A 23,152-nucleotide genomic window follows, 5' to 3' on the forward strand; every position below is an offset into this window, starting at 1 on the left:
ATAAAAAAGACTTACCCTAAACAGCAACCCTGCCAAGCTCTGGGCAAACAAGTCCTTTATTTGTTTATCCTTTGGTTTCTGCATGACAGCTTCTGTTATCCTGAGTAGTATTTGCAACATCTGTTCCCTGGCCACCCAAAATAAAAGCTCAAGTTATTAATCACATTTTCAAAGCACTTTAACTTATAGGTACAAGAAATTCTCTTTTAAGAATTCAGCAACAATGATAATCATGTATTACTCAAAAGCATTAATAATCTGAGTGCTAATTACAGAATACCATATTTTATCAAAATAAACCACTTATGTTACAAAAGTTCTAAAAATATGTGACCTACAACCACATCAATAGGCAGGATAAAACAGGTATCAACCTAGCCTAATTTTATCCCATTCCAACAGGGAGGCAAGACTGTTTCTCCAACTACACCAGTCCTTAAAACTGCTCAGTGAATAGTTGTGCCCATTTAAATGAACGCAGCAACCTTTAATTTTCCCATCCATTATTTTACTTAACCTGTGAGGTCTCCCCATTTATCTTTGTGGTAGGAAATAAAACGGACATTCTGGTCCTCATTCTGGGGAGGTATGCAGTCGGTATCATACTATGACTGAACTCCAGAGGAACTCACAAATAGGGTGGTTTGCAAAGGTCATTTTTGGTCACTTTAAGGCATGGAGTTTTGTGCCTGGAAGGTGCTGGGTTTGCAAGAGGGCACTGAAGACACAAAGTAACACTGCTAATTATATTAATAGTGGTAAGTTCTTCAGAACAGCCAAAGGGCACAACTAAGTTACATTCTTCATTTCATAGTGTTTGCTTACTTTTCCCTTTCTGGAATTCCATGCAAACCAAGAACATATATCTTTTGTATATAAGGGAGGTCTGTTTGTTTTGAGGGGAATCATACCTTTTAACTTCTCCTTCAAGGCTTTATCCACTAACAGTTCGTTCATCTTTAGAGCTTTCTCATTGGCCTACATGCTTGCTCATGAGAAGATAGGGAACTGGACAGAGTCATTCAGTCCAGGTCAGATGATGAAATCTCCAAATCACAGTTCCTTTATACTTTTCTTGTACATATTGAGACAGTATTTTCTATTTAACATGATGCGGAATCTAGTTAAGCTTCTCTCATGGTACAATGACATCTACAAATAGGGTTTTTTACCCTATTTGTAGCTAACCCCATTTGATTTTCATCCCTGGGTTATCTGTTGGCAACATCTGGAACTTTGTTCTAGTTGTTTGCGTGTGCTGTATACCATCTATGGTTTCTGGAAGCATGGAATAACAAGAGCTCTCAAGTCATGGGAGATGTGGGTGCATGCGTTTGGAGCAGACAGCTTAGGGACAATGAGGAAAGAAATGGTGCAGACTTAGGGAGAGCATGTCCCTCACCATATGTGGGGTACCCAGGCCCATTGCAGGCCTCAGCATCACCACTGCCTGCTCACATTTATGTGATGCTTAAGACAACAAAAAACAATCCTTTCCACATGAAAGGTTACTTACTCATCTTATGAACATGGCAAGAACAAGAAATATAACAATTTTCAAATAAAACCTCAGTCATGGGAACTGCTATAAAAAAATGCAAACTTGAGGGTGCCTGGGTGACTAAGACAGTTGAGCATCCTACTCTTGGTTTTGGGTCAGCTCATGATGTCAGGGTCATGGGGTTGAGCCCTGCATCAGGTCCCACACTCAACAGGGTATCTGCTTGAGATTCTCTTTCTCTCTCCTCCCTTCTGTCCCTCTCCCCACTCATGCATTCTCTCTCTCAAGTGAATAAATAAATCTCTCTCTCAAAAAAAAAGCAAACCTGACCAAAGTAATGACTGACAAAGACACAGGTTTAATTTTTGAACCTATGAGAAAGCCTGACAAGCCATGATATTCCTACACAGTTTTCTGGAAGAAAATGAGGGTGAAAAAATCATCTCCAGTTTAGAAAAGTCCTTCCTAACAGTTGACTCCAGCTTGTTTCTTTGTATTTTGTGAAACACTGACTTTTGGTCCTTCCTCCTCAAAAATGCTCCAAGAGTGTAAAATTCCCATGGGAACATGGGAAATTATGCATGTATGCTGTCCCTGCCTTGAAGAACAGGGTTTCCTGCAGTCTTTCCTTCTGACGCTGTCCCCATCTTCTCACACAGGCGGTTAACCATTCACACAATGCTGCTGCTCACCATTTCAGGACTGCTTCTCAGCACTTCCCTGGCTACAGCCCTAGTCTAAGCTGCCATTGGCTATGGCCCCAGACATTGTGTGCCCCTCCCCCCAACCCCACCCCACACTGTCTCTCCTCCAGAGGAAGTCTGAGAAATCTTTCAGAAACATAAACTGGATTGTGTCACACTCTTGCATACATATAGAGGAGTAGCTAATATCCCTCCTGTGGCCAGCAAGACCCCTTTGGTTGGTCCCTGTCATATCCCCTCCCACCCTCCCTCTCCTGTCTGCTCCACTACAGTGGCCTAGACACACCACACTTTGTACTTGCTGTTCCTTCTGTGGGAAGCTCTATGCCCAGACCTCCCCCTGGCCTCCCCGTCCCTGTCCTCAGGTGTTGCTTACAAAGGTCTTCCTGGACACCCATAGAAAAACACTCCCTCACCCTTCACTTTTTCCTCTTACCCAGCTTCAATGTGCTTCTACCACTGAAACTGCTGTGTTCATTCTGCCTCTGTCTATGAGGATGGAAACTTCACAAGGGCAGGAACTCTGTCTGTCCAGTTCACCTTATATCCTCACAGCAGAAGCTTAGTAGTTATGTACTGAATAAAAGAAGGAAGGAAAGGAATCCAGGGACTGTCCTACACTAAGATGCATAGGAAATTCTGCTAGGGAAACAAACCAAATCCCTTCCGATGTGCTACTGACTATTCTTTGGTATTTTCATCTATTTCTATAAGGTTTTTTCTTAAATACTTTTACCTGGAAATTTCTGAATTAAAGAACAGAGAAGATTTGCTTAACTTTATTTTAGAATGCTCACCAAAAAAGATTATCAAAATGATCAAAATACTACTGATATAAAGGTAAACTGAATTCACAGTCTTCAAAGAAAAAACTCATCAAATATACTATTGCTGGGGCGCCTTGGTGGCTCAGTGGGCTAAAGCCTCTGCCTTCAGCTCAGGTCATGATCTCGGGATCCTGGGATTGAGCCCTGCATTGGGCTCTCTGCTCAGCAGGGAGCCTGCCTCCCTTCCTCTCTCTCTCTGCCTGCCTCTCTGCCTACTTGTGATCTCTGTCAAATAAATAAATAAAATCTTAAAAAAAATTAAATTAAAAAAATACTATTGCTATACTACAGAGGAGTAGATGATTCTGTTGCGAGCATACCAGCATTTTGCATTACTTTCAATGTTACAGACTTAGCATTTAACTTTGTTTAAATCATGTTGTTCATCCCAGTAGTATTTCCAGTATGAGAAAGATGACCCTGGAATTGCCTTAAAATAATCCCTTTGATTCCTGTGGTTTCTGAACCAGTGAACTTGCTGCCTGACAGGATTCCTTTAGGCCCACCCTCCCTTCACCGGAGAAAGAAAAAGACCGGACTCCACAGCCGCAGGGACCCCTGCCAGCTCAGTCCTGCCTTATTTCTATGCTTTCTACCAGGTCTACACAGAGCTTCCCAAAGCCCCCTTAGTGCTGATTCAAGGACACCCAGGAAAAAGCATCCAAAACATAGGCTTGGTAACAGGACCCCACCGAGGATTTCCATGAGGGAAGTGGCCACCGGAGCTCGTCTGTAGTGGCCCCTTGCTCTGAGCACAGAGGCCAAAGCTCACTGATACCAGCTGATCCAGCGACGTTGCTCTGGGGCAGCACTGGGTGGGGCGAACATGCAAAGGACAGACAGGAGAGGTATTTTACAACAACTGAGGGACATGAGGAAGGAGGATTACAAAGTGGCTCTGAGGTCTCTGTTCCTGAGAACATCTGAAAATATCTCCTAAGCTGGAGTGATGCATTCATTATGGGACAAGAGCAGGGGAAAAAAAAAGCTACAGCACTGTTTCCTTTCAGGGATATTATAAACACACAGACACTAAACAAAATCAAAGGGTAAAATAAAAATATTTTGCATAAGCACATTTTCATGACGCCACAATATGTATGACAGTACTATTTATTTGGTCATTCTGACAATATGTCATTTAATATAATTGTTTTTCCAAAGTGAATTTAAAGCTTCAAATTTGAAGCAATAAAAATTAGTTAACAGCATTTCAGAGCAATTAACAACCTCTCCTGGGCTTACAAAGAATGATATAAAACACCAGTTATATTGCTTTTCCACAAAGCAGTCTGATGACAATTTAAAATGGAAAAATCTACTATTAAGTAATATGACTAATTATAATTCAGTAACATTTTTAAAACCAAAAATAAAAATAAACTATCAAAGTGCTGGATATTTACCTTCTTCATAATTCACAGAAACTGTTACAAAAGATTGATTATCACCTTACTGTTAACTTTGTAAAGCCATTAGTAAGTGGAGGCTTTAACATTTTAATTATTATGTTGAAAAACAGAAACATCTGTTTTACAGTATTAATTAATTTGAAATAAACTTACCATGTCTTTTTATTCATTGTAAGCTCCATTATCATGCGCCTAAAAATAATCAAAACAGCTTTACAGGCATCAACTTGTTCTTTCAAGAGCATGGGAACTTCAGGACATGGTTCCAGCAAAAAGACATTTGCTGCATTTGTCAAAAATACCTTGAAATCAACAAATTTTACATTAAACATATAAATGTAATTGAACATATAGATCTGAACAAATTTTTCTTAAAGACAATGATATTAATTTCCCTCTACCAAAGATCACCTTTGAATTATTTCAGCTAAAGCAAGAGGTACCAACAGTCAAGATTTTTAAAAAATGCTTCTCTTAGAATCACCTGAGACACCTGAAAAACCTTTCCTAGAAAAAAATTATTAACACATATTAAGGGATGCAACTTTAGAAAATTTATAAATCAGAAAAGCTTTTGAAGACTTCTTTTTGACATCCCCTCAAAGGGAGAGGGGAAAATGGAAGAAGATAGGATCACTGCTTCTGGGTGAGAAATTTCAGGGTCAGGAAGAGGAGCAGCGGTTGGACACTGACTGGGGAAAAAACCACCTGATAATTGTTGAATCTCCCAGCATATGAACTTTGCTGACATAAAGCATGGCCAGCACCACCCAACATGGGTATAGATCTCTATAAGATCTCTAGGAGATATAGGGGGCCAGGAAATAGGCAAGGCCACATAGCTTCCAGGTGCATATACTTTTAATAAGACAACTATATTATGAAGTTTTTTGTGATAAAAACTGATTTAAAAAAACTTAGATAATCAGCTGACCGCTCTACATTCTACCTCAGACCTTTAGGATACCAGGTTCACTGTCCTTCACTGTTGGGGTTTTTCAGTAGAAAATTGTGGGAAGCACAGATGTAGGCTGTTATGTAGTAAGTGACTGTTTAGGGGCACTACAGTAGAGTAACACTGAGTTACTACTGAGTTACTACTGACAACACTAGTGACCCCTCAACAGAGGAGACTGAGTTGTCAGTCTAGTGATGAAGGTGGATGTGCACCATCTACCTGGATCCTATGCTTAAGTCTCCCTTGTGTTCAATAGTACAAATTCAAAGGATCTGGGAACAAACAGATCTTCTCTGCTTCACCGGTGAATGAAATCCATTAACACAACATATATATCTTAAAATAGATATATAAACTGACTGAAGAAATTAGAATAAACAAGCTCAAAAGTCAAGTGGATGAACTAAAATATTGAAAGCGTCTAAGGTTATCTTGTGTAAGATTAAAAAGGTGTCATGGCTTAATTTTCTAGAAAGAATTACTAAATAAACACTTTAACAGATGAAAACAGCGATTGTGTAGAATTTACTTCAAGTGGGAAAGACGAAAACAAAGAACTTTTTGACTAACGAACTATAGCAGTTTTAATATAATTTTAGTGTCCTTTTTTCCCTCACTACCCTGACTGAGATAGAGACCTGAGTTGAGAGATCAAGAGTCAAGAGGCTTAACCAACTGAGCCACCCATGTGCTGCTACTTGCCAAGTTTGTGTAAGACATATGGCACAGATGATCCATTGCAAGACAGATCTTTAACTCAGTGTGTTTGGTTTCTTGATTTGAATTTGAAACTTTGCACATTCCCAAGTGAAAGTGAGGAGTCTTCATATATTATATACTTCTTTCATTTTATCCTCTTAAGAGGATCAAAGTGCCAGCTCCAAGAATATTTCTTACTAGCATGTCAGTATTGGTTAAGATAAAAATAAATTTATATGTCCAAATTATACCTGTCAACAGCAACTGGAAAAGAATATTAGCTTATTCAACCTGTACTTGGCCACTTTTTCCTAATGAACTAAGGAAAGGACCAAAGATACTAGATCCAAAGAGAACAAAAACAGCTACTACAATCCAAACTAAACATTTTGAACACTGTTGTGCGATAATCACGTGGAAAAATTTTTTTCTTGGTTTGTCCAAGTAGATGTAACTTATCCTTTCAAAAAACAAATTAACAATCTCCTGAACTTAGGGAGATACTGGCAGTGGAATGGCTGAGGACCGCATACGGCAATCCACTTGGAGAACAGGACTCCCAAGGGACACAGGGCAAGAGCTCCTGCATGCACTTCTCTGGTGAGGGCACAGATTTTACTAACAACTGGCACCAAAGTTCTTTGAAGCTACTCAAGTAAAATCATCTTGATTTTGTTTAAAGTTAATTTCAAATTATTTGAGGATTTTCACTGAAAATGAGAAAATTCAATAATTACAGACTATTAAATTGCTAATGAATCTGAAAGCAAAAAGGATACCATGACAAGGAATCCTATCAGGAGATGGATGACACAAGCAGTGTCACTGAAAACTGGGCAACAGGTAAGCTATGTCCATGCCACCTCAGATATCATGTAGGAGGCACACCTGGCCATGGCTAGAAAGGGGGATATGGGGTGGAGGATGGGGTGCCAAGGAGCAGGGAAAAGAGAGGTATTCTGTGTTTTCCCCTTATAGTCCTAACAACCTTCTACCTAAATGGGAACCAAGAGGTAATCAATCTCCCAATCCCCATTTTAAAAAAAAATTTTATTTATTTATTTGACAGAGAGAGAAATATCATGAGTAGGTGGGGGCGGGATGGGGGGGGAACAGGCCTTCCACTGAGCAGAAGCCTGATATGGGGCTCGATCCCAGGACCCTGAGATCATGACCTGAGCTGAAGGCAGAGGCTTACTTAACCCACTGAGCCACCCCGGCATCCCCAATCCCCATTTTTAAGATAAAAATCGAGGTCCAGGAAGAGTAAGTGATCAGCCAATTTGTTCTTTCCAATGTTCCCAAATCGCATTAGTTCTATTTTATATATTCATACTAATAAATATTTAATATTTAGAGCATTTGCCATAATTCTTCATAAACAGGGAATTTTTAAGAATAAAAGTCCTGGGGCACCTGGGTGGCTCAGTGGGTTATCTCTGCCTTTGCCCCAGGTCATGATGTCATGGTCCTGAGATCGAGCCCCGCATCGGGCTCCCTGCTCAGCCTGCCTCTCTGCCTACTTGTGATCCCTGTTTGTCAAATAAATAAAATCTTAAAAAAAAAAAAAAAAAAAAAAAAAAAAAGAATAAAACCTCTTATAAGAGGATATAATCATCATGCCTGTCTTGCATGTTAGAGTCCAGGTGACTGACAAACTCTCCATATGTGTTCAGAAAATACTTTTTAAGATTTGGATCTCAGTCATTTTACATTCATTGCATAATAATCCCTCTGGAAAAACCTGCAACCAGCTCTTCTGATTAGGAAAAAAAAAAATCTACAAATTGAAGGTGAGCAGTCAGGAAGAAGACTCAGAATGAGAACTTAAGAGCTGTTTACTGACAGGGAGATATAAATATCATTATACTTTAATGATGCTATCACAATAAACAAAATGTTTAAACTGACTCCAGCTAGAGGTCTTTATGTCTCCGTCCGGCCATGTACCTGCAGCATAGCTTGGGCCCCAGCTTTCACGTTCTTATTTTCTTCTTCTGTCACACATCCTCTGCTCACTGCACTCGTGAAGGAGTATGTTCGTCCCCAACTGGAAGACCGCTTATGACGAGAACCTTCAGATGAGGTCTTTAGAAGATTAAAAACCAGTTAATGGAGGGGGAAGAAGTACCATGTTTACATACTTCTTACACTCACCAAAATTCAAGAGAATATAGGTTTTAGGAGGTTGAGTCTTTTTTCCATTTTGTTCACCACCTCCAGCACCTAAAATAGTGTCTAGTGTTTAATATGTGCTGAAGAAATGAACAAAGGTCCAATGAGTGAATGAGTCTCTAACACAGAACTCTAAGATGTGTAATGAATTCCATTTGCTTATCTATTCATTTTGACATCATGACCAGTTATTGAAATGATTTTACCAAAATTTAAAAATCAAAATTATGGCATTAATACAGATATTTTAAAATGATATGACTTGAATACTAGTAGTTTTAAATGTTTATTGTTAATTGCTGCAACAAACTTTTAGAAATAATTTATCAGACTAGATTTCAAAACAGCATGCCAGAAATAAAAATATGACAGATATCTTTTCTTTCAGGAAGAGGTCCCACTGTGTAATTTTAGATTTATTCAGCCTCTAGCTTTTCCTAACCAGGACTAAAAATTCTATCCCAACAGCACCCACTCTGAGGACAGAGCCCAGCTCTGCAGTGAGGCTTCTTAATGGAGGAGACAGTGCTCATTTTGGGGTTAGTCTTTTCAAGTGCTCTGGAATAGGCCACTGCACAAGACAAGACTACCAAAACACTCTAAATTTAGCTTCTCAGATGCTATTTATTTAAACACGTCAATCCCAGTAAAGCAGTGACTTTTTTTTTTAAGATTTTATTTTATTTATTTGACAGAGAGATAGAGAGCACAAGTAGGCAGAGCAGCAGACAGAGGAAGATGGAGAAGCGGGCTCCTCACAGAGCAGGAAGTCTGATGCGGGGCTCGATCCCAGGACCCTGGGATCATGACCTGAGCCAAAGGCAGATGCTTAATCGACTAAGCCACCCAGGCGCCCCAGCAGTGACATTTTTAATCTCACAAAGAGACATGTAAAACACAATGGTTTATAAAGCAACTCTTGTGCAACAGTGAATAAGGAAGTTGCCACACACACTCGGACCTAGCCTGAGGGTGAGGAAGTGACCAGTGATCCCAAATAGAGCTAGAAGAAGCCTCACTAAAGCAGGTCCTCACCAAAGTCAGCAACTTGAGAGCATCTGCTATGATAAAAGAGCACCACTGGCCTATGCCCCACTGATTGGCACTCTTCCTGACCAGGTATAATACTTTGCTAAAATACGTGTAGTTCCCAACAGAAACAAGAAGTGATAACATATTACCTCTTTGCTGTCAGTCTCTGAGAATCCTAATTTTTCGGCATCTTCTTGGGCAGCTTCTTTTTTATCTGGTTCTTCCATGAACACAGGTTTGTCCTGGAGGATCCACTTCCTATACACTTGAACTACCTTCCTTGTTACAGCGATGTCACACGAAGGCAATAAAAATGCCTAGAATAAAAAGAGAAGACTCCCTTTAACTCCACACCTGCTCAGATCACTGTAACAGACAAGAAAAATAACAGATGTTTCCAATCCCCATCACCGATTTCAGACTTTCTTCTGAAACACAGGGCACACCAAACTTGCTGAGGAAAAAAGGCATTTTCAATTAGGCCAGAAAATGTCATGCAATTTAAAAATAACTTCTGTATTCTGAGTAATTTTTTTCACAAAAATAGCCAACATGCACACCTACACAAATTCTTCCATTGGTTATATAAACAATAGTTATACCTTTCCCAAGAATTAGAATTAGATATTAGAACCTTTCTCAATGAATTAGAAATTGATTATAAGACAAGAGACATGCTACTGCAGCCAGCTCCAGTCAACTGTCACACCTCTGCCCAACTCCATGTTCATGGATGTCGTGATGGTGATGGAGGGAATATTTATACCAAAGAATATGGAAAATGCTAGTAATTGGAGCTTTTCCTTTCTTTCTTTTTTTTTTTTTCTCTTCCCCTTTCTTTGTCTTTCTCTTTCTTCCTTCTTTATTCCTCCCTCCCTTCCACCTTCCCTTCCCTTTTGGAGACCCGACTTTCACCAGCATCCCAGTGAGTAAAGACTGTACTCAGGTGTTCTGTACTCATTGGTATGCTAGTGAATGTTGGCTCTCAGAAAATATATTAAAGAGAGCTCCTGGCCAGTTGTAGCATTGTACACATTTAGGTGACTTTTTAATTTTTTAAAAAGGGTTTTCAGATGTATTTGAGAGAGAGAGAGAGAGAGCACGCGCGCGTGATTATGTGCACAGCAGGGGAGGGGGCAGAGGGTGAGGGAAAGGGCAAGCAGACTCCATCCGGCAGGAGTGCAAAGCCCAATGCAGGACTCAATCCCATGATGCTGAGATCACTACCTGAGCCAAAGCCAAGAGTCAGACTTTAGCTGATTAAGCCACACAGGCACCCCATGAACTTTTTAACATTAAACAGTCTCTTTATACATATGCATGTAAGAAATCTAATCTAATGTAAGATTCTAAAAATATAAACCAAAAGGTAAAAGAGAAATGTATTTGCCTTTTCAGTATCAGCTCTAAGGAATATTTCTGTCTGAGGGGTAAACACAAAAGAGAGGAACTCAGTATTATAGGAAATGCTTTCATTCATTCCACAGATGAGGAATTAAGCTGAGGCTCAGAACACCTGAGATACTTTCCCAAGATTACAAAGTAAGTTAGCAATGATTCTAGGTCTTGAGATCTCAAGATTCAGGATTTAATACTGCCTTTAATGTTCATGCCACAGAATCCAATTACAGGCAGATTTCAGTGTAACAAGGGTTCATGCAATATATAAATTTCCATCGATGTCACGTCAAATTCCAGAACAGAGGAGCCTGTGTTATAACAAGACTGTAACATATCAATATAACAAATATTCTGGGGGCGCCTGGGTGGCTCAGTGGGTTAAAGCCTCTGCCTTTGGCTCAGGTCATGATCTCAGGGTCCTGGGATCGAGCCCCGCATCGGGCTCTCTGCTTAGTGGGAAGCCTGCTTCCTCCTCTCTCTCTGCCTGCCTCTCTGCCTACTTGTGATCTGTCTGTCAAATAAATAAATAAAATCTTTAAAAAACAAACAAAAAAAAACAAATATTCTGACTTGCGTCTCAAGAAAGATCAACAAAGAGTATGGCAAAGTACAATGATGTCCTACCCTAATTTTGTTCCAAATTTTATTACAAATATTTTTACACATACAAAAAAGTAGAAATATTTTAAAGTGAGTTCCCATATACTGCTGCCTAGATTCTACCATTAGCATTTGCTATATTTGCTCCTATTTATCCGTCTTTCAATCCATTTTAGTTTTGATGTGTTTCAAAGAAATCTGCAGACATCAGTACATTTCACCCCTAAATATTTCAACACGCATATCACTGATTAGAGTTCAAAATTTCTTATGGTACTTTACCTAAAATTTATAAATAATGAAATGCATAAATCCCAAGTGGACCATGTGATGAGTTTTGAAAAATATATAGAGACAGTGAGGTAATCCAAATCCCAAATCAAGGTATATAATGTTATCCTCCTCCCAGGAAGCAAATAGAAATATCCTCTATAGGTGAACAAAATCACAGTAAAACCCAAATTATTTGTACAAACTGTCTGGTTAATGTATTATATTAATTAAAAATCAGAAATACGAGAAAAGAAGTCAACACTAACAAAACCACAATAAAAACCAGACAATACTTTAAACATATAGGAAATCAGGATAAATAAAGTTTCAAAAAGAAATGTAAATGGAATTGAAAAATAAAATAGCCAAAATTAAACACTCAGTGTGTATGGGTTGACAACAGAATGGACATGACTGAAGACAGGATGAAAAATCCAAAGGAAACACCCGGAATGAAGCATGGTGAGATGAAAGGATGGCTAACTCAGAAGGGAAGGTGAGAGAGAAGACAATGAAAAGCTGATCCTATACATGGCTGCAGATGCACAAGGAAAGATTAGCAAAAGGGGACAGAAATGATATTTGAGGAGAGAATGGCTGAGAACTTGGTCAAAACTGGTAAAGATGTCAATCCATATATTCAAGAATCACAAACAGGGTAAATACAGAGTACATTACCGTAAAACAGGTGAAAACCAAGAACAATCAGAAAATTTTATAAGCTCCAGAGGAAAAAAGAGACATTTCCTCCAAAGGGCAACCACATGACCTCACATGACTTTTCAAAGAAACAATGGAACAAATATTCAATGTACAAAGAGAACACAGCTGCCCACGTAGAATTCAGTATCCAGAAAAACTGCCCTTCAAAAACAAAAGCAAAATAGAGAAATTTTCAGACACAGAAATGAGAAAAACTTTTACCAGGAGATCTGACTTAAGGGAAATACTAAAAGTGATTCTTTGGGCAGAAGAAAAATAATCCTAGATCAGAGAATCAGGAAGAGATGCAATAAAATTATTGTACATTATTGTAATTATTTGGATAAATCTAAATGAATAAAATGCATATATATGGATAAAAATAAAACTGTGTAAAATCACAGTTATGAAAGAAATATATATTTATATATACATATTCATAATGGAATTCAAATACAGGTGGTCCTCAACTTATGATAATCCAACTTTGAAGTTTTCAACTTTAGGACAGTGTGAGAGTAAAGTACATTCAGTAGAAACTGTACTTTGAATTATGATTTTTCCTGGGTTAGGGATATGTAGTATGACGCTCTCTTGTGGTGCTAGGCGGTGACAGTGGCTACAGCTCCCAGTCAGCCCTGGGATTTTAAGGATAAACAACTGATAAACTTACAACCATTTTGTACCCACATAACCATACTATTTTTCACTTCCAGTACTGTATCCAATAAATTACACGAGATATTTAACACTTACTATAAGCTAGGCTTTGTGTTAGATGATTTTGTCCAACTTGCAGGCTAGAGTAAGTGTTCTGAGCATGTTCAGGGGAGGTGAGGCTAAGCTACCATGTTTGGTAGGTTAGGTATATTAAATGCATTTTTTGACTTATGGTATTTTCAACTTATGATGGTTTTATCAGCACACAACTGCATTGTGAGTCAAGACAAAACTGTACATAGCAGGGGCATAGGAACTGAGAAGGAATAAATGGAACTGGAGTGCATACTCACAGGGTAAAAGTTAAAATTAATGCTAGATTTTAAGTTAGGGATGTTAACAATTAAAATATTACAAATGAGTATAAAAATACTAAGCTAGAGGAGAAAATGGGATACCAAAATCAACAAGGCTGACAGATTTCAATACAATTAGAAATCAGAAAGTAAGATAGTGAACTTAAACATAATTAGAGTAGTTGTCATGTCAACTGTAAAGGGAATAATGCTCCAATCAAAAGATAGAAATTACTAGGTAAGAATTTAAAAACTATTAAGAAGACTTTGTGCCATTTATAAGAGGACATCTAAAACACAGATATGGAGAAAAGAAATTGAAAGTAAAAAGTTAGAAAGAGATACACCATGGAAACACTAACTAAAAGAAAACTGGTAGAGCTATATTAAGAATAGGCAAGACTGACTTTGCGGCCTCCCCTGCCAAAAAAATTACTAGAGATAAAAAGGAAAAATTCTTACTGATGAAAGAGTCAATTCAAAGGAACATACATTTGTGAATCTATAACTGAAACTAATAATGTTGCCTCAAATATATACATATATATGAGTGTGTGTGTGTGTGTGTGTAAAAATACAGAAAGCCTTTGGAAAAAAAAAAAAAAAGACCAATCCGCAGTCCTAGTAGGATATTCTCAGTAACTTGCAGAATAGCAGATTAAAAAAATATTAAGGACAGAGGAGAGTGGAACACATGCTTCCTACCTTCTCACCATATTCTTCATGTCTCAACCTCTTGTATTTTTCATCTTTGTCTCTCTGAGGGACACTCAAGATAATTTCTTCAGATCTGTCATTCTGTTTATTCTGTCCTCAGCTGTACCTAACCTGCTATTAAACTCGCTCACTGAGGTTTTCCTTTACTATTTCAATTATTATATTTTTTTCATTTCTAGAAGTTCCATTTTCTTATTATTCAAATCTGCTTAGTCATTTGTTACAATTTCTTGTTTCCTGGAAACATTTCCAAGCTTGTCTTTTATTACTTTAAAAATGTTGAAGGTACTCATACTGCAAACTTAAGAAAAGTTTTGACTTACAAATTCCTAATTGGAAGAAAGGGTGACCTGAAATTATTATACCCACCTAAACTGCTGTTCATGTGGAAAGGCAAAAGGAAAACATTCCTCATCACAAAAGGACTCAGGGACTAGAGCCTCAAGACATCTTCTTAAAAACACCAACTTGATGACAAAACGAGGCCATCCAAGAAGTGAATCAAAGCAAGCATGTTAGGACTAAGGACACCAAAAGGAAAGAGTCTAACTAAATTCAGAACCAAGACTAAACAACTCTGCACATTAGGATTCCAAACTGACTGTAAATAATGGCAAATTTAGGCTATCAATTTATAATATAATGAAATAAGTGGATGGGGAGAGGAGGCTGAAGGAAATATAAGAGTGATAATTTCTTCAGATTTCTTAAGAAATCAAATAAGTGCTATCTAAAATTATACCATGGGGACAAAAACTGATTCCACTACCTTAATGTGACTATAATTTTCTCCTTATAGAGAAATATTTTAGTAATTAATATTTCTTGTGGTAAAGGAATGTTTATTTGAATTTTTACAACTCTGTTCCTCTTTATTTTCCTTTAAACTCAAATAAAATGAAACTCAGACCTCTTCATTAAAAATGCATGAAAGGATTATTAAGAATTAAAGATTCCATTGTTGTAAAGTGGTCTGTCAGTCCCTCACCCCTACCCCAGCAACTCCACATACCCTTGCCTTACCTCTGCCTTCACTTCAGTGAACCTCTATCTGGTTTTACCTTCACCCGTCCATGGCGGGCTGGCTGCCTGTCCATCTTTAACTGCCTGCCAAATTCTCTGTCTGCACCTACGTACCTGTCCATCTACACCTCCCTGCTCACTTCCACCTCTGCCAGCTGGCCTATCTACATCACCTGTTTGATCTTCTATACATGCCTCTCAGTTTGTTTATGTATCAGCTCATCTGTAAGCCTTCCTGTCTGTCTGCTAGGCTGCTCTCTGTTTATATCCTGCCTTACCCACCTCCTCACCGCCAGGCTCTTATCTGCTTATCTAGCTAGCCAGGCCATCAGGCAAATATAAATGTATAGAAATACCTGGAATGATACTTTTTTAACATGAACACTGCTTGCTTAATGGCAGTATTTTGAGTGATTTGCTTAAGACTGTTTATCTAATGAACATTTACTTTTTAAAAAATAAAATATTCTTTAAAACAAAACCAACAACAAACAGAACAACAAATAACCTGTACAGTAGTGCTTGGAACTTTTCAGATTCAGAACTAAGGAAGACATGTTAGAGAAGCATATATGCATTTATATACAGTGTATACATAAATAGATGTTGTTTTAAAAGTTTCACAAAGAAATACTAATCCTTGGAACATGCAGTGCACTCTGAAATGTTTTGGTCTATTTTATTCTATTTCTTTTTTTTTTTTTTTAAAGATTTTATTTATTTATTTGACCGACAGAGATCACAAGTAGGCAGAGAGGCAGGCAGAAAGAGAGAGAGGAGGAAGCAGGCTCTCCGCAGAGCGGACAGCCCGATGCGGGGCTCGATCCCAGGACCCTGGGATCATGACCTGAGCCGAAGGCAGAGGCTTTAACCCACTGAGCCACCCAGGCGCCCCTATTCTATTTCATTATTTTAAAAAAATACTGGCCTTAAAAAAAAAAAAAAAAGATTTTATTTATTTATTCATTTGAGAGAGCACATGCAAGGGGAGAGCGTGAGGGAGAAGCAGACTCCTTGCTGAGCAAAGAGCCCAACATGGGGCTTGATCCCAGAACCTGGGATCACGACGTGAGCCAAAGGCAGATGCTTAACCACCTGAATCACCCACGTACCTCAAAATACTGGCTTTTGATAAGTTGATTTCATGACCTACAAATGGTTACAACTAGTCCAAAAAACACTGGTAAGAAGACAAGTTTGCAGCAGAGTGACCCCAAGACCAGAACTGGCCACCTGAAGCTTCTACCACTCGCTGCTAACCTGCCTGCAGTAAACTGAGGCTGCCCTGAGCGCCACTGAACTTTGTCTCCCTTCAGTTACCATCTATTTCCATTGCCTGCAACCCACTAAACCATGCAGTCCTAGAAGAATTGCACAATTAGCCCCTGTCATGAGCCTCTTTGCCCCGGGGCCCCTCGTCAGCATTTATTTTCATGTTCACACAGTCGACATCTGATCCTCTGCCATCATGCGCTATTCTCTGGTGCATACACACAATTTTACCTCCCCACGGAGAACATGTGCTTCCTGAATGTACATTTTAAACTTTAATGGCCTTTAGGCCTAAAATATTAAATAGTCTCTGAATACTTTAAAATTGGAAAGAAATTACATTATGCCATCCAGAAAGAAAAATTTATCACTGACCACAAGAGGGCAATAAAATACAATGTTAAAACCCATGCCCCTTCAAGTATCTCTACTTAGCATGTTTTCTCCTTCACAGCACAAAGATGTTTCAGAAGTTTGGTAGTAAGTAGTCTGCAGTTAACGTCTGTGGCTCAAGCTACTTCAGTACTGAATTTAGACTGGAGTTAGGACTAAGTAAAACACAGAATTTAGAGCACATTCTTGCCAATAATGGATGTAGACAGAACTGTCCGTATGATAAATTAGCAATTTAAACAATGAAAGTAAAACCACATTAGCATGTATCTCGGGTGCAAAACTTATAAGCTTTGTCAAACATATCTAGTCTTATAGTAAGCACTGGCATCCAAGAGCTTAAAACACTGCTACAGATCAGGGTCTGCAAACTCTGGCTTGTCATCCAAATCCAGCCTGCCAAGTGACTTCCATAAAGTTCTTCGGGAACGCAGCCATGTTTTTTTTTACATGCTATCCAGAGCTCCTTTCTCATTACGAAAGCAGAGCTGAAGAGCAGCAACAGAGCCCATGTGATCAACAAAGCCTGAAATATCATTATCTGGTTCTTTATAAAATATATGACCTCTATTCTCAATTATATGCCCTCTAGGACCTTGATGATTTCAACTCAAATTAAATGGTTACCAAGTACATTCTGGGGCTTACAACAGGAACACAACAGGGCAACATTAATGGGGAGAATAGGGTAGATTTTTATTTTTTATTTTTTTATTTATTTATTTTTTTTTTAAAGATTTTATTTATTTATTTGACAGAGAGAAATCACAAGTAGGCAGAGAGGCAGGCAGAGAGAGAGAGGAGGAAGCAGGCTCCCCGCTGAGCAGAGAGCCTGATGCAGGACTCGATCCCAGGACCCTGAGATCATGACCTGAGCCGAAGGCAGCGGCTTAACCCACTGAGCCACCCAGGCGCCCTAGATTTTTAAATCATGCATTATTATGATAAAAGAATGTTTTGGCAGCATGACATAAACAGTACAGATTAGAAAGCAATGACATAGCAGGTGTGGGGCTCCAGGGAGTATGCTACTAACCATGGTCAAAGGAAAAGGAAGGAGCAGGAGAAAGTCCCCTGCATATCTTGCTCAGTGATGGCTCAGAGGAGGAGCAGGAGACAAGGATAACAGGAAGGCTAAAATTAACAAGCACACAAGAACACAAGTCCTGTTAAAGAAGTGGTTGTTAGAAGCTGTTGTTAGGGAAGAAAATAAGCTAAGCTCTGGCTTCATTATCATTAAGACACCACTAGAATGTCAGACAAGATCACCAGTTGGGATTTCAAAAGGCAAGTGTGGAAGCAAGAAGCAAGGGTCCAGACAAAAGGCTTGACTGGAAGTCTCAGGCCACATGGCTGCTGGCTCTACACAAATAGCTGAAGGCCCTAAGCAGGCAAGTGTGGTGTTACAGAAGAAGAGGCTCAAGCCCAGAACTTGGTCAACTCTCGGAATCTGAAGTCAAATAAAAAGGACCCAAGAAATAAGACAGAGAAGAAACAGTTAGGGAGTGAGAAGAACCAAGGGAGTGCTGAGGCCTAGAACCAGAAAAATATTTTATGAGGGAATTTTCACTGAAGCTTAAACTAAATTTTCTTTTTTTTTTTTCTTAAAGATTTTTATTTACTTATTTGACAGAGAGATCACAAGTAGGCAGAGAGGCAGGCAGAGAGAGAGGGGGAAGCAGGCTCCCGGCCAAACAGAGAACCCAATGCAGGGCTCGATCCCAGGACCCTGAGATCATGACCTGAGCCGAAGGCAGAGGCTTAACCCACTGAGCCACCCAGACACCCCAAACTAATATTTTCTTAAGTCAAACATTTTTATTCAATAAAATACAAAATAGGGTAAAACCCCCAGATTGCTATGGATTACCCTGGGACTTCATTCTTGGTTGATTTTTCCTTAATGACAGTCTCAGAAGTGAAAGGGTTAATCAGTATCTAGAAGTCTTCCCCCTCCACAAAAAACTCTTCATGGTGCCTGTGCACCCTTCCTGTGCACAGGGCTCCTCCCCTTCTCCCCAGCGACCACGGCTCCCTGCCATTCAGGTGTCTCACCCTCTGTGCAGGTGCCCAGAATCAACAGCTATTCCCCATTACATGCACATGCCCACAAAGGAGCAAGGCTCTGTCCCCCTGGGCACCAGTACCAAGATGAGGTAACCAGTGGCTCCACTCCACACCACAGAGCTGCTGTCATTGCTGCACTGCAGGTTCTGCTTCCTCTGTCAGAGTTTCTCTATAGCAGCATTACTGACATTTGGGGCCTGGTGTTCTCTGTCATGGCACAGTGGAGCACCTGTCCTGTGTCTGCAGGATAATCACCAGGTACTATTCACTAAATGTCAGTAGCACTGCCATCTCCCCAGTTGTGACAACCAAAAGTGTCTCCAGACAATGCTCAATGTCCCCTGGGGGTCAAGCAAGCCCCAGCTGTCGCTCAGGGCTGCTAAGCGTCGTATAGCCTCTGATCTATCTCTGCTATCTTCTTCCTCACTTGCACCCACTTTCTTGTTTGCACTTCCCCACCCACCACAGTGTCCCATCAGGGTGCTGTATCAGCGTCAGCCCTTGCTTTCCCCTTGTTCTCTTTTTCCTCTTATGTCATAAATATTTCTATCATATATGCATGCCATGTGTGTTTGCAGAGAAAGTACAGCCATCTGCAGAGCCTCTCTAGAGCTCCCTTGAGCCTTTGGGACAACACCAGCCTGGGGCTCCGCTTTGCCATGTTCAATTGTTGATGAGTATCCAGGAAGGGCTTTTTTCCCACCTATTCTGGGTTTCCAGTTTCTTATGGACACAAGAGGGTATTTGGGGGATTATTTGCTCATATATGGAATTTCCCCTCTATATGTGGGAATTTTATAAAAACAAATTCTTAAAGAATCATAAACAAAATTGCAATACTCCACATGACAAATTAAAAGCAGGATTAGAGGAATCATGATTCAGTCCCGTAATGTAGCCCAACTCATCAACAGTATTTCTTGCAGTACTATGAGCAAAAGAACAAGAACAAAATTGTTGGTTTCAGAGGGAAGGGGGTTGGGGAGAGGGGGTAACAGGGAGATGAGTATTAAGGAGGGCACGTGTTGTGATGAGCACTGGGTATTATACCTAATGAATTACTGAACACTACATCAAAAACTAATGATGTAATATACAATGGCTAACTGAACATAAAAAAAAAAAAACCCTCTTTAATTTCATGAACACCCCCCCCCCAACACACACTAACCTGACGAAAGACTTCGTTCACAAAGTTGACATAACCTCGCGTTGACAAGAGAATCCGCTGCACCATTTCATATACAGTTCGGTGCTCTTCTTCAATGCTACAAAGGCTGGAGTTGCTGAGTCTTCGGTCCGACAAGGTGCTGCTGTTGGAATGGTTTTTGTCTTGCTCTGTGGGACAGCCACCATCCAGCTCCGGCACCCTCTCTTGCCCCACACCACCACCAACAGTCTGGAAGAAAGCCATTACTACCTCTGAGTGGGCCTCTTAGACATTCAAGAACACCCGGTGAAACTGAAGACTTACTTAATTTTAAAGGACTCTGGTCCGGTTACCATCAACTTGAAGGCAAACTTGAAGGCAAACCAGTCTGCTCAAAGCACAACTGGCTCCATGACTCATACTCACCAATTTCCCAATTCACCAGCTAACCTCTCCCCAACTCAGTTATTTTAACAGGAAAAACACTAGATTATTGCAGGGAGGGAGGCTGTGAAATTTTCTCAACCAAAATACTTTAACTTATATTTGCAAAATCATAGAAAAAATTGTGTCAGTGAATTTATACTATGATCACCTTTGGTTTCTTTTTCTTTTTCTTTTTTTTAATTTGAGAGAGAGACAGTGAGAGAGAGCATGAGCGAGGAGAAGGTCAGAGAGCGAAGCAGACTCCCCATGGAGCTGGGAGCCTGATGCGGGACTCGATCCCAGGACTCTGGGATCATGACCTGAGCCGAAGGCAGTCGTCCAACCAACTGAGCCACCCAGGCGTCCCTCACCTTTGGTTTCTAAATTCAGCACTCACTCTATGGTCACAGAGATTTGAAAGTTCAGTAGATTTTTTTGAGCCACAACATTGGAAAGCATCATTTGATTCATAAGTCTAAGTGACACTTGATGGAGGAGTGTCAAAATCTTTGGAGGGTATTTTATGAGAAGAATCTTGATCTGAATATCAGATTCAGAATCTCAGATTGAACTTAACTGATATATTTACAAAATTTTAAAATTTTAGAAGGTTTTAAGAGCACAAAGAAATAAAATAATTCATGCTCACATATTTAAGGCGGATTTCTGCTCTCATCTCCCCATAGAATTAAAGGTTTCCTCCAATTACAATACATGTATCATTTTGCTTCATTTTTATAAATTTCACTACTATTTTTAAGTGTCAAAAATGTATAACTCAAATATCACTAAAATTCTACCTACTGTGAATATTTTTTACAACAAATGATAAGATATGAGAAATACAAAATAGTTATTTCAGTAACTACCAAGGACAGTTTGAAAGCAGATATCCAAATAGCAATCTCTAGGGAAAATTAATGGAAGATTATATTTATAATTTTTCTCTTCATGCCTTAGCTATTAAGTCTGTGTGGCTTATTAAAGGTACTGTCATACTGTGAAATGAGCTGTCCTATAAAAATGATTTAAAAAAAAATTTCATCCTTTTGATGTGTCAACTATCTTCTGCAGAAAAATAAAAATTTACTCATTTTTTCTGATATATATATGTGTATCTATATAATAACTGATACGCATACATAAGTGTATATACATATATATATATATATATATTTTTTAATCTGTAAAGTATGGAGGTTGGATTAAGTCTAATGTCTCTTTTATGGCTCAATAACCTGTGAGTCTTGGATCAATAACTTCCATTTTCCCCACAGGCCAAAAAATACGGTACATATGTACATATGCAGCCAATTTAAAAAAATGATCACAAATTCTATGACTCCCCCTTCCCTTTGATTCACAAGGGCTCTGTGACTATGTTAACTAGTGGAATAGGGTGGAAGAGATCTGTGCTAGTTTCAGGCCCAGGTACAAAAGACTGATAGTTACCACTTCCTATCTCTTGGAACATTTGCTATTGGAGCTCTGACTGGCCAGGAAAGAAGTACAACAACCCTGTTACAGAGACTGCATGGAAGTGGGAGGCCCAGCTAAGCCTCACCATCCAACTGCACCCATCAAAGTAATAGGCATGTGCATACAGCCATCCTGCACCCTCAAGACTAACCAGCTGCCAGCTGAAGGCCACCACCCACTGACCTCAGTTAATGCCTTATTAAGCACAAGAATTGCCCCACAGGATCCTGCCCAAATTTTTTACCCAAAAAGTACATGAAATATGACAAAAGGGTTGTTGTTTTAAACCACCAAGTTTTGAAGTCATTAGATAACTGATTGGGTAACATGGCAATTAGGTAGCTAAAATAATGTAAATAAAGAAATATATTTAAAGGTACCAAATTCTTATAAAAAGTGCTCTGAACATACAGAAAAACAAAAACAGATCCATAAATACAGAGAACAAACTGGTGGTTGCCAAAGAGGAGGCAGTGGGTGGATAGGCAAAATGTGTGAAGCACAGTGGGAGATATAGGCTTCCAGTTATGAAATTAATAAGTTGCAGGATGAAAGGCACAGCATAGGGAATATGGTTGATGGCACAGTGAGCACAGCATAACATACAGATTGTCAAATTCTATGTTGTATCTGAAACTACTACAACATTTTGTGTCAACTATATTTCAATTTAAAAATCAAAGTGAGTTTAAAAAAATTAAAAGTGAGCTCTGTTATCCAAATAGATCACATGAAATGGATTTGCAATCATGCCATAAATGGAAAACAACTTCTCTTGATAGAACAATGCTTTCCTTAGCCTTAGTCCCTACTACCTCTGTAAAAGGCTACTTTCCAAAAACATCTGTATGGTTTTTTTCTTTTTTTTTTTAAGATTTTATTTATTTATTTGACAGAGAGAGGTCACAAGTAGGCAGAGAGGCAGGCAGAGAGAGAGAGGAAGGGAAGCAGGCCCCCTGCTGAGCAGAGAGCCCGATGTGGGACTCGATCCCAGGACCCTGAGATCATGACCTGAGCCGAAGGCAGCGGCTTAACCCACTGAGCCACCCAGGTGCCCCATCTGTATGTTTTGACAGGTGTTTATGTCTGCAGTGAGTGATGAGTGAAAACAAACTGATAATCTAAATTTCCTCATATCTTTCTCTTTTATGAAAATGAACAGTAAAAGCATACGTAAGAATTAAGCACAGAGAGAGGTCCATTTCCACCCACTACCATCAAGCTGGAATTCTCAACCATTATTTAGTATTAGGTGATTCTGGTGGCAAACTCAAAAATCGGTTTTCACTTCTTGGGCACATGAGGAAGCCTTGGTCGGTGAAACA

The 23,152-nt window shown here is 39.3% G+C and overlaps 1 protein-coding gene across 4 annotated transcripts in view; it reads right to left on the reverse strand.

Annotated features, from left to right (window-relative positions):
- Nucleotides 1-23,152, reverse strand: part of RALGAPA2 (Ral GTPase activating protein catalytic subunit alpha 2) — a 322,357-nt gene that overhangs the window by 211,800 nt on the left and 87,405 nt on the right. For all 4 annotated transcript variants that reach the window (XM_059134173.1, XM_059134172.1, XM_059134174.1 and 1 more), the window contains exons 10-14: nt 19,944-20,171; nt 9,458-9,625; nt 8,052-8,189; nt 4,598-4,746; nt 16-127 (exon numbers count right to left, since the gene is read on the reverse strand). In XM_059134173.1, the coding sequence (XP_058990156.1) occupies nt 16-127; nt 4,598-4,746; nt 8,052-8,189; nt 9,458-9,625; nt 19,944-20,171 (795 nt within the window). The remainder of the gene's footprint in view (nt 1-15; nt 128-4,597; nt 4,747-8,051; nt 8,190-9,457; nt 9,626-19,943; nt 20,172-23,152) is intronic.

Source organism: Mustela lutreola, chromosome 9 (assembly GCF_030435805.1).
Source record: "Mustela lutreola isolate mMusLut2 chromosome 9, mMusLut2.pri, whole genome shotgun sequence".
In the NCBI taxonomy this organism is placed as follows: Eukaryota; Metazoa; Chordata; class Mammalia; order Carnivora; family Mustelidae; genus Mustela; species Mustela lutreola.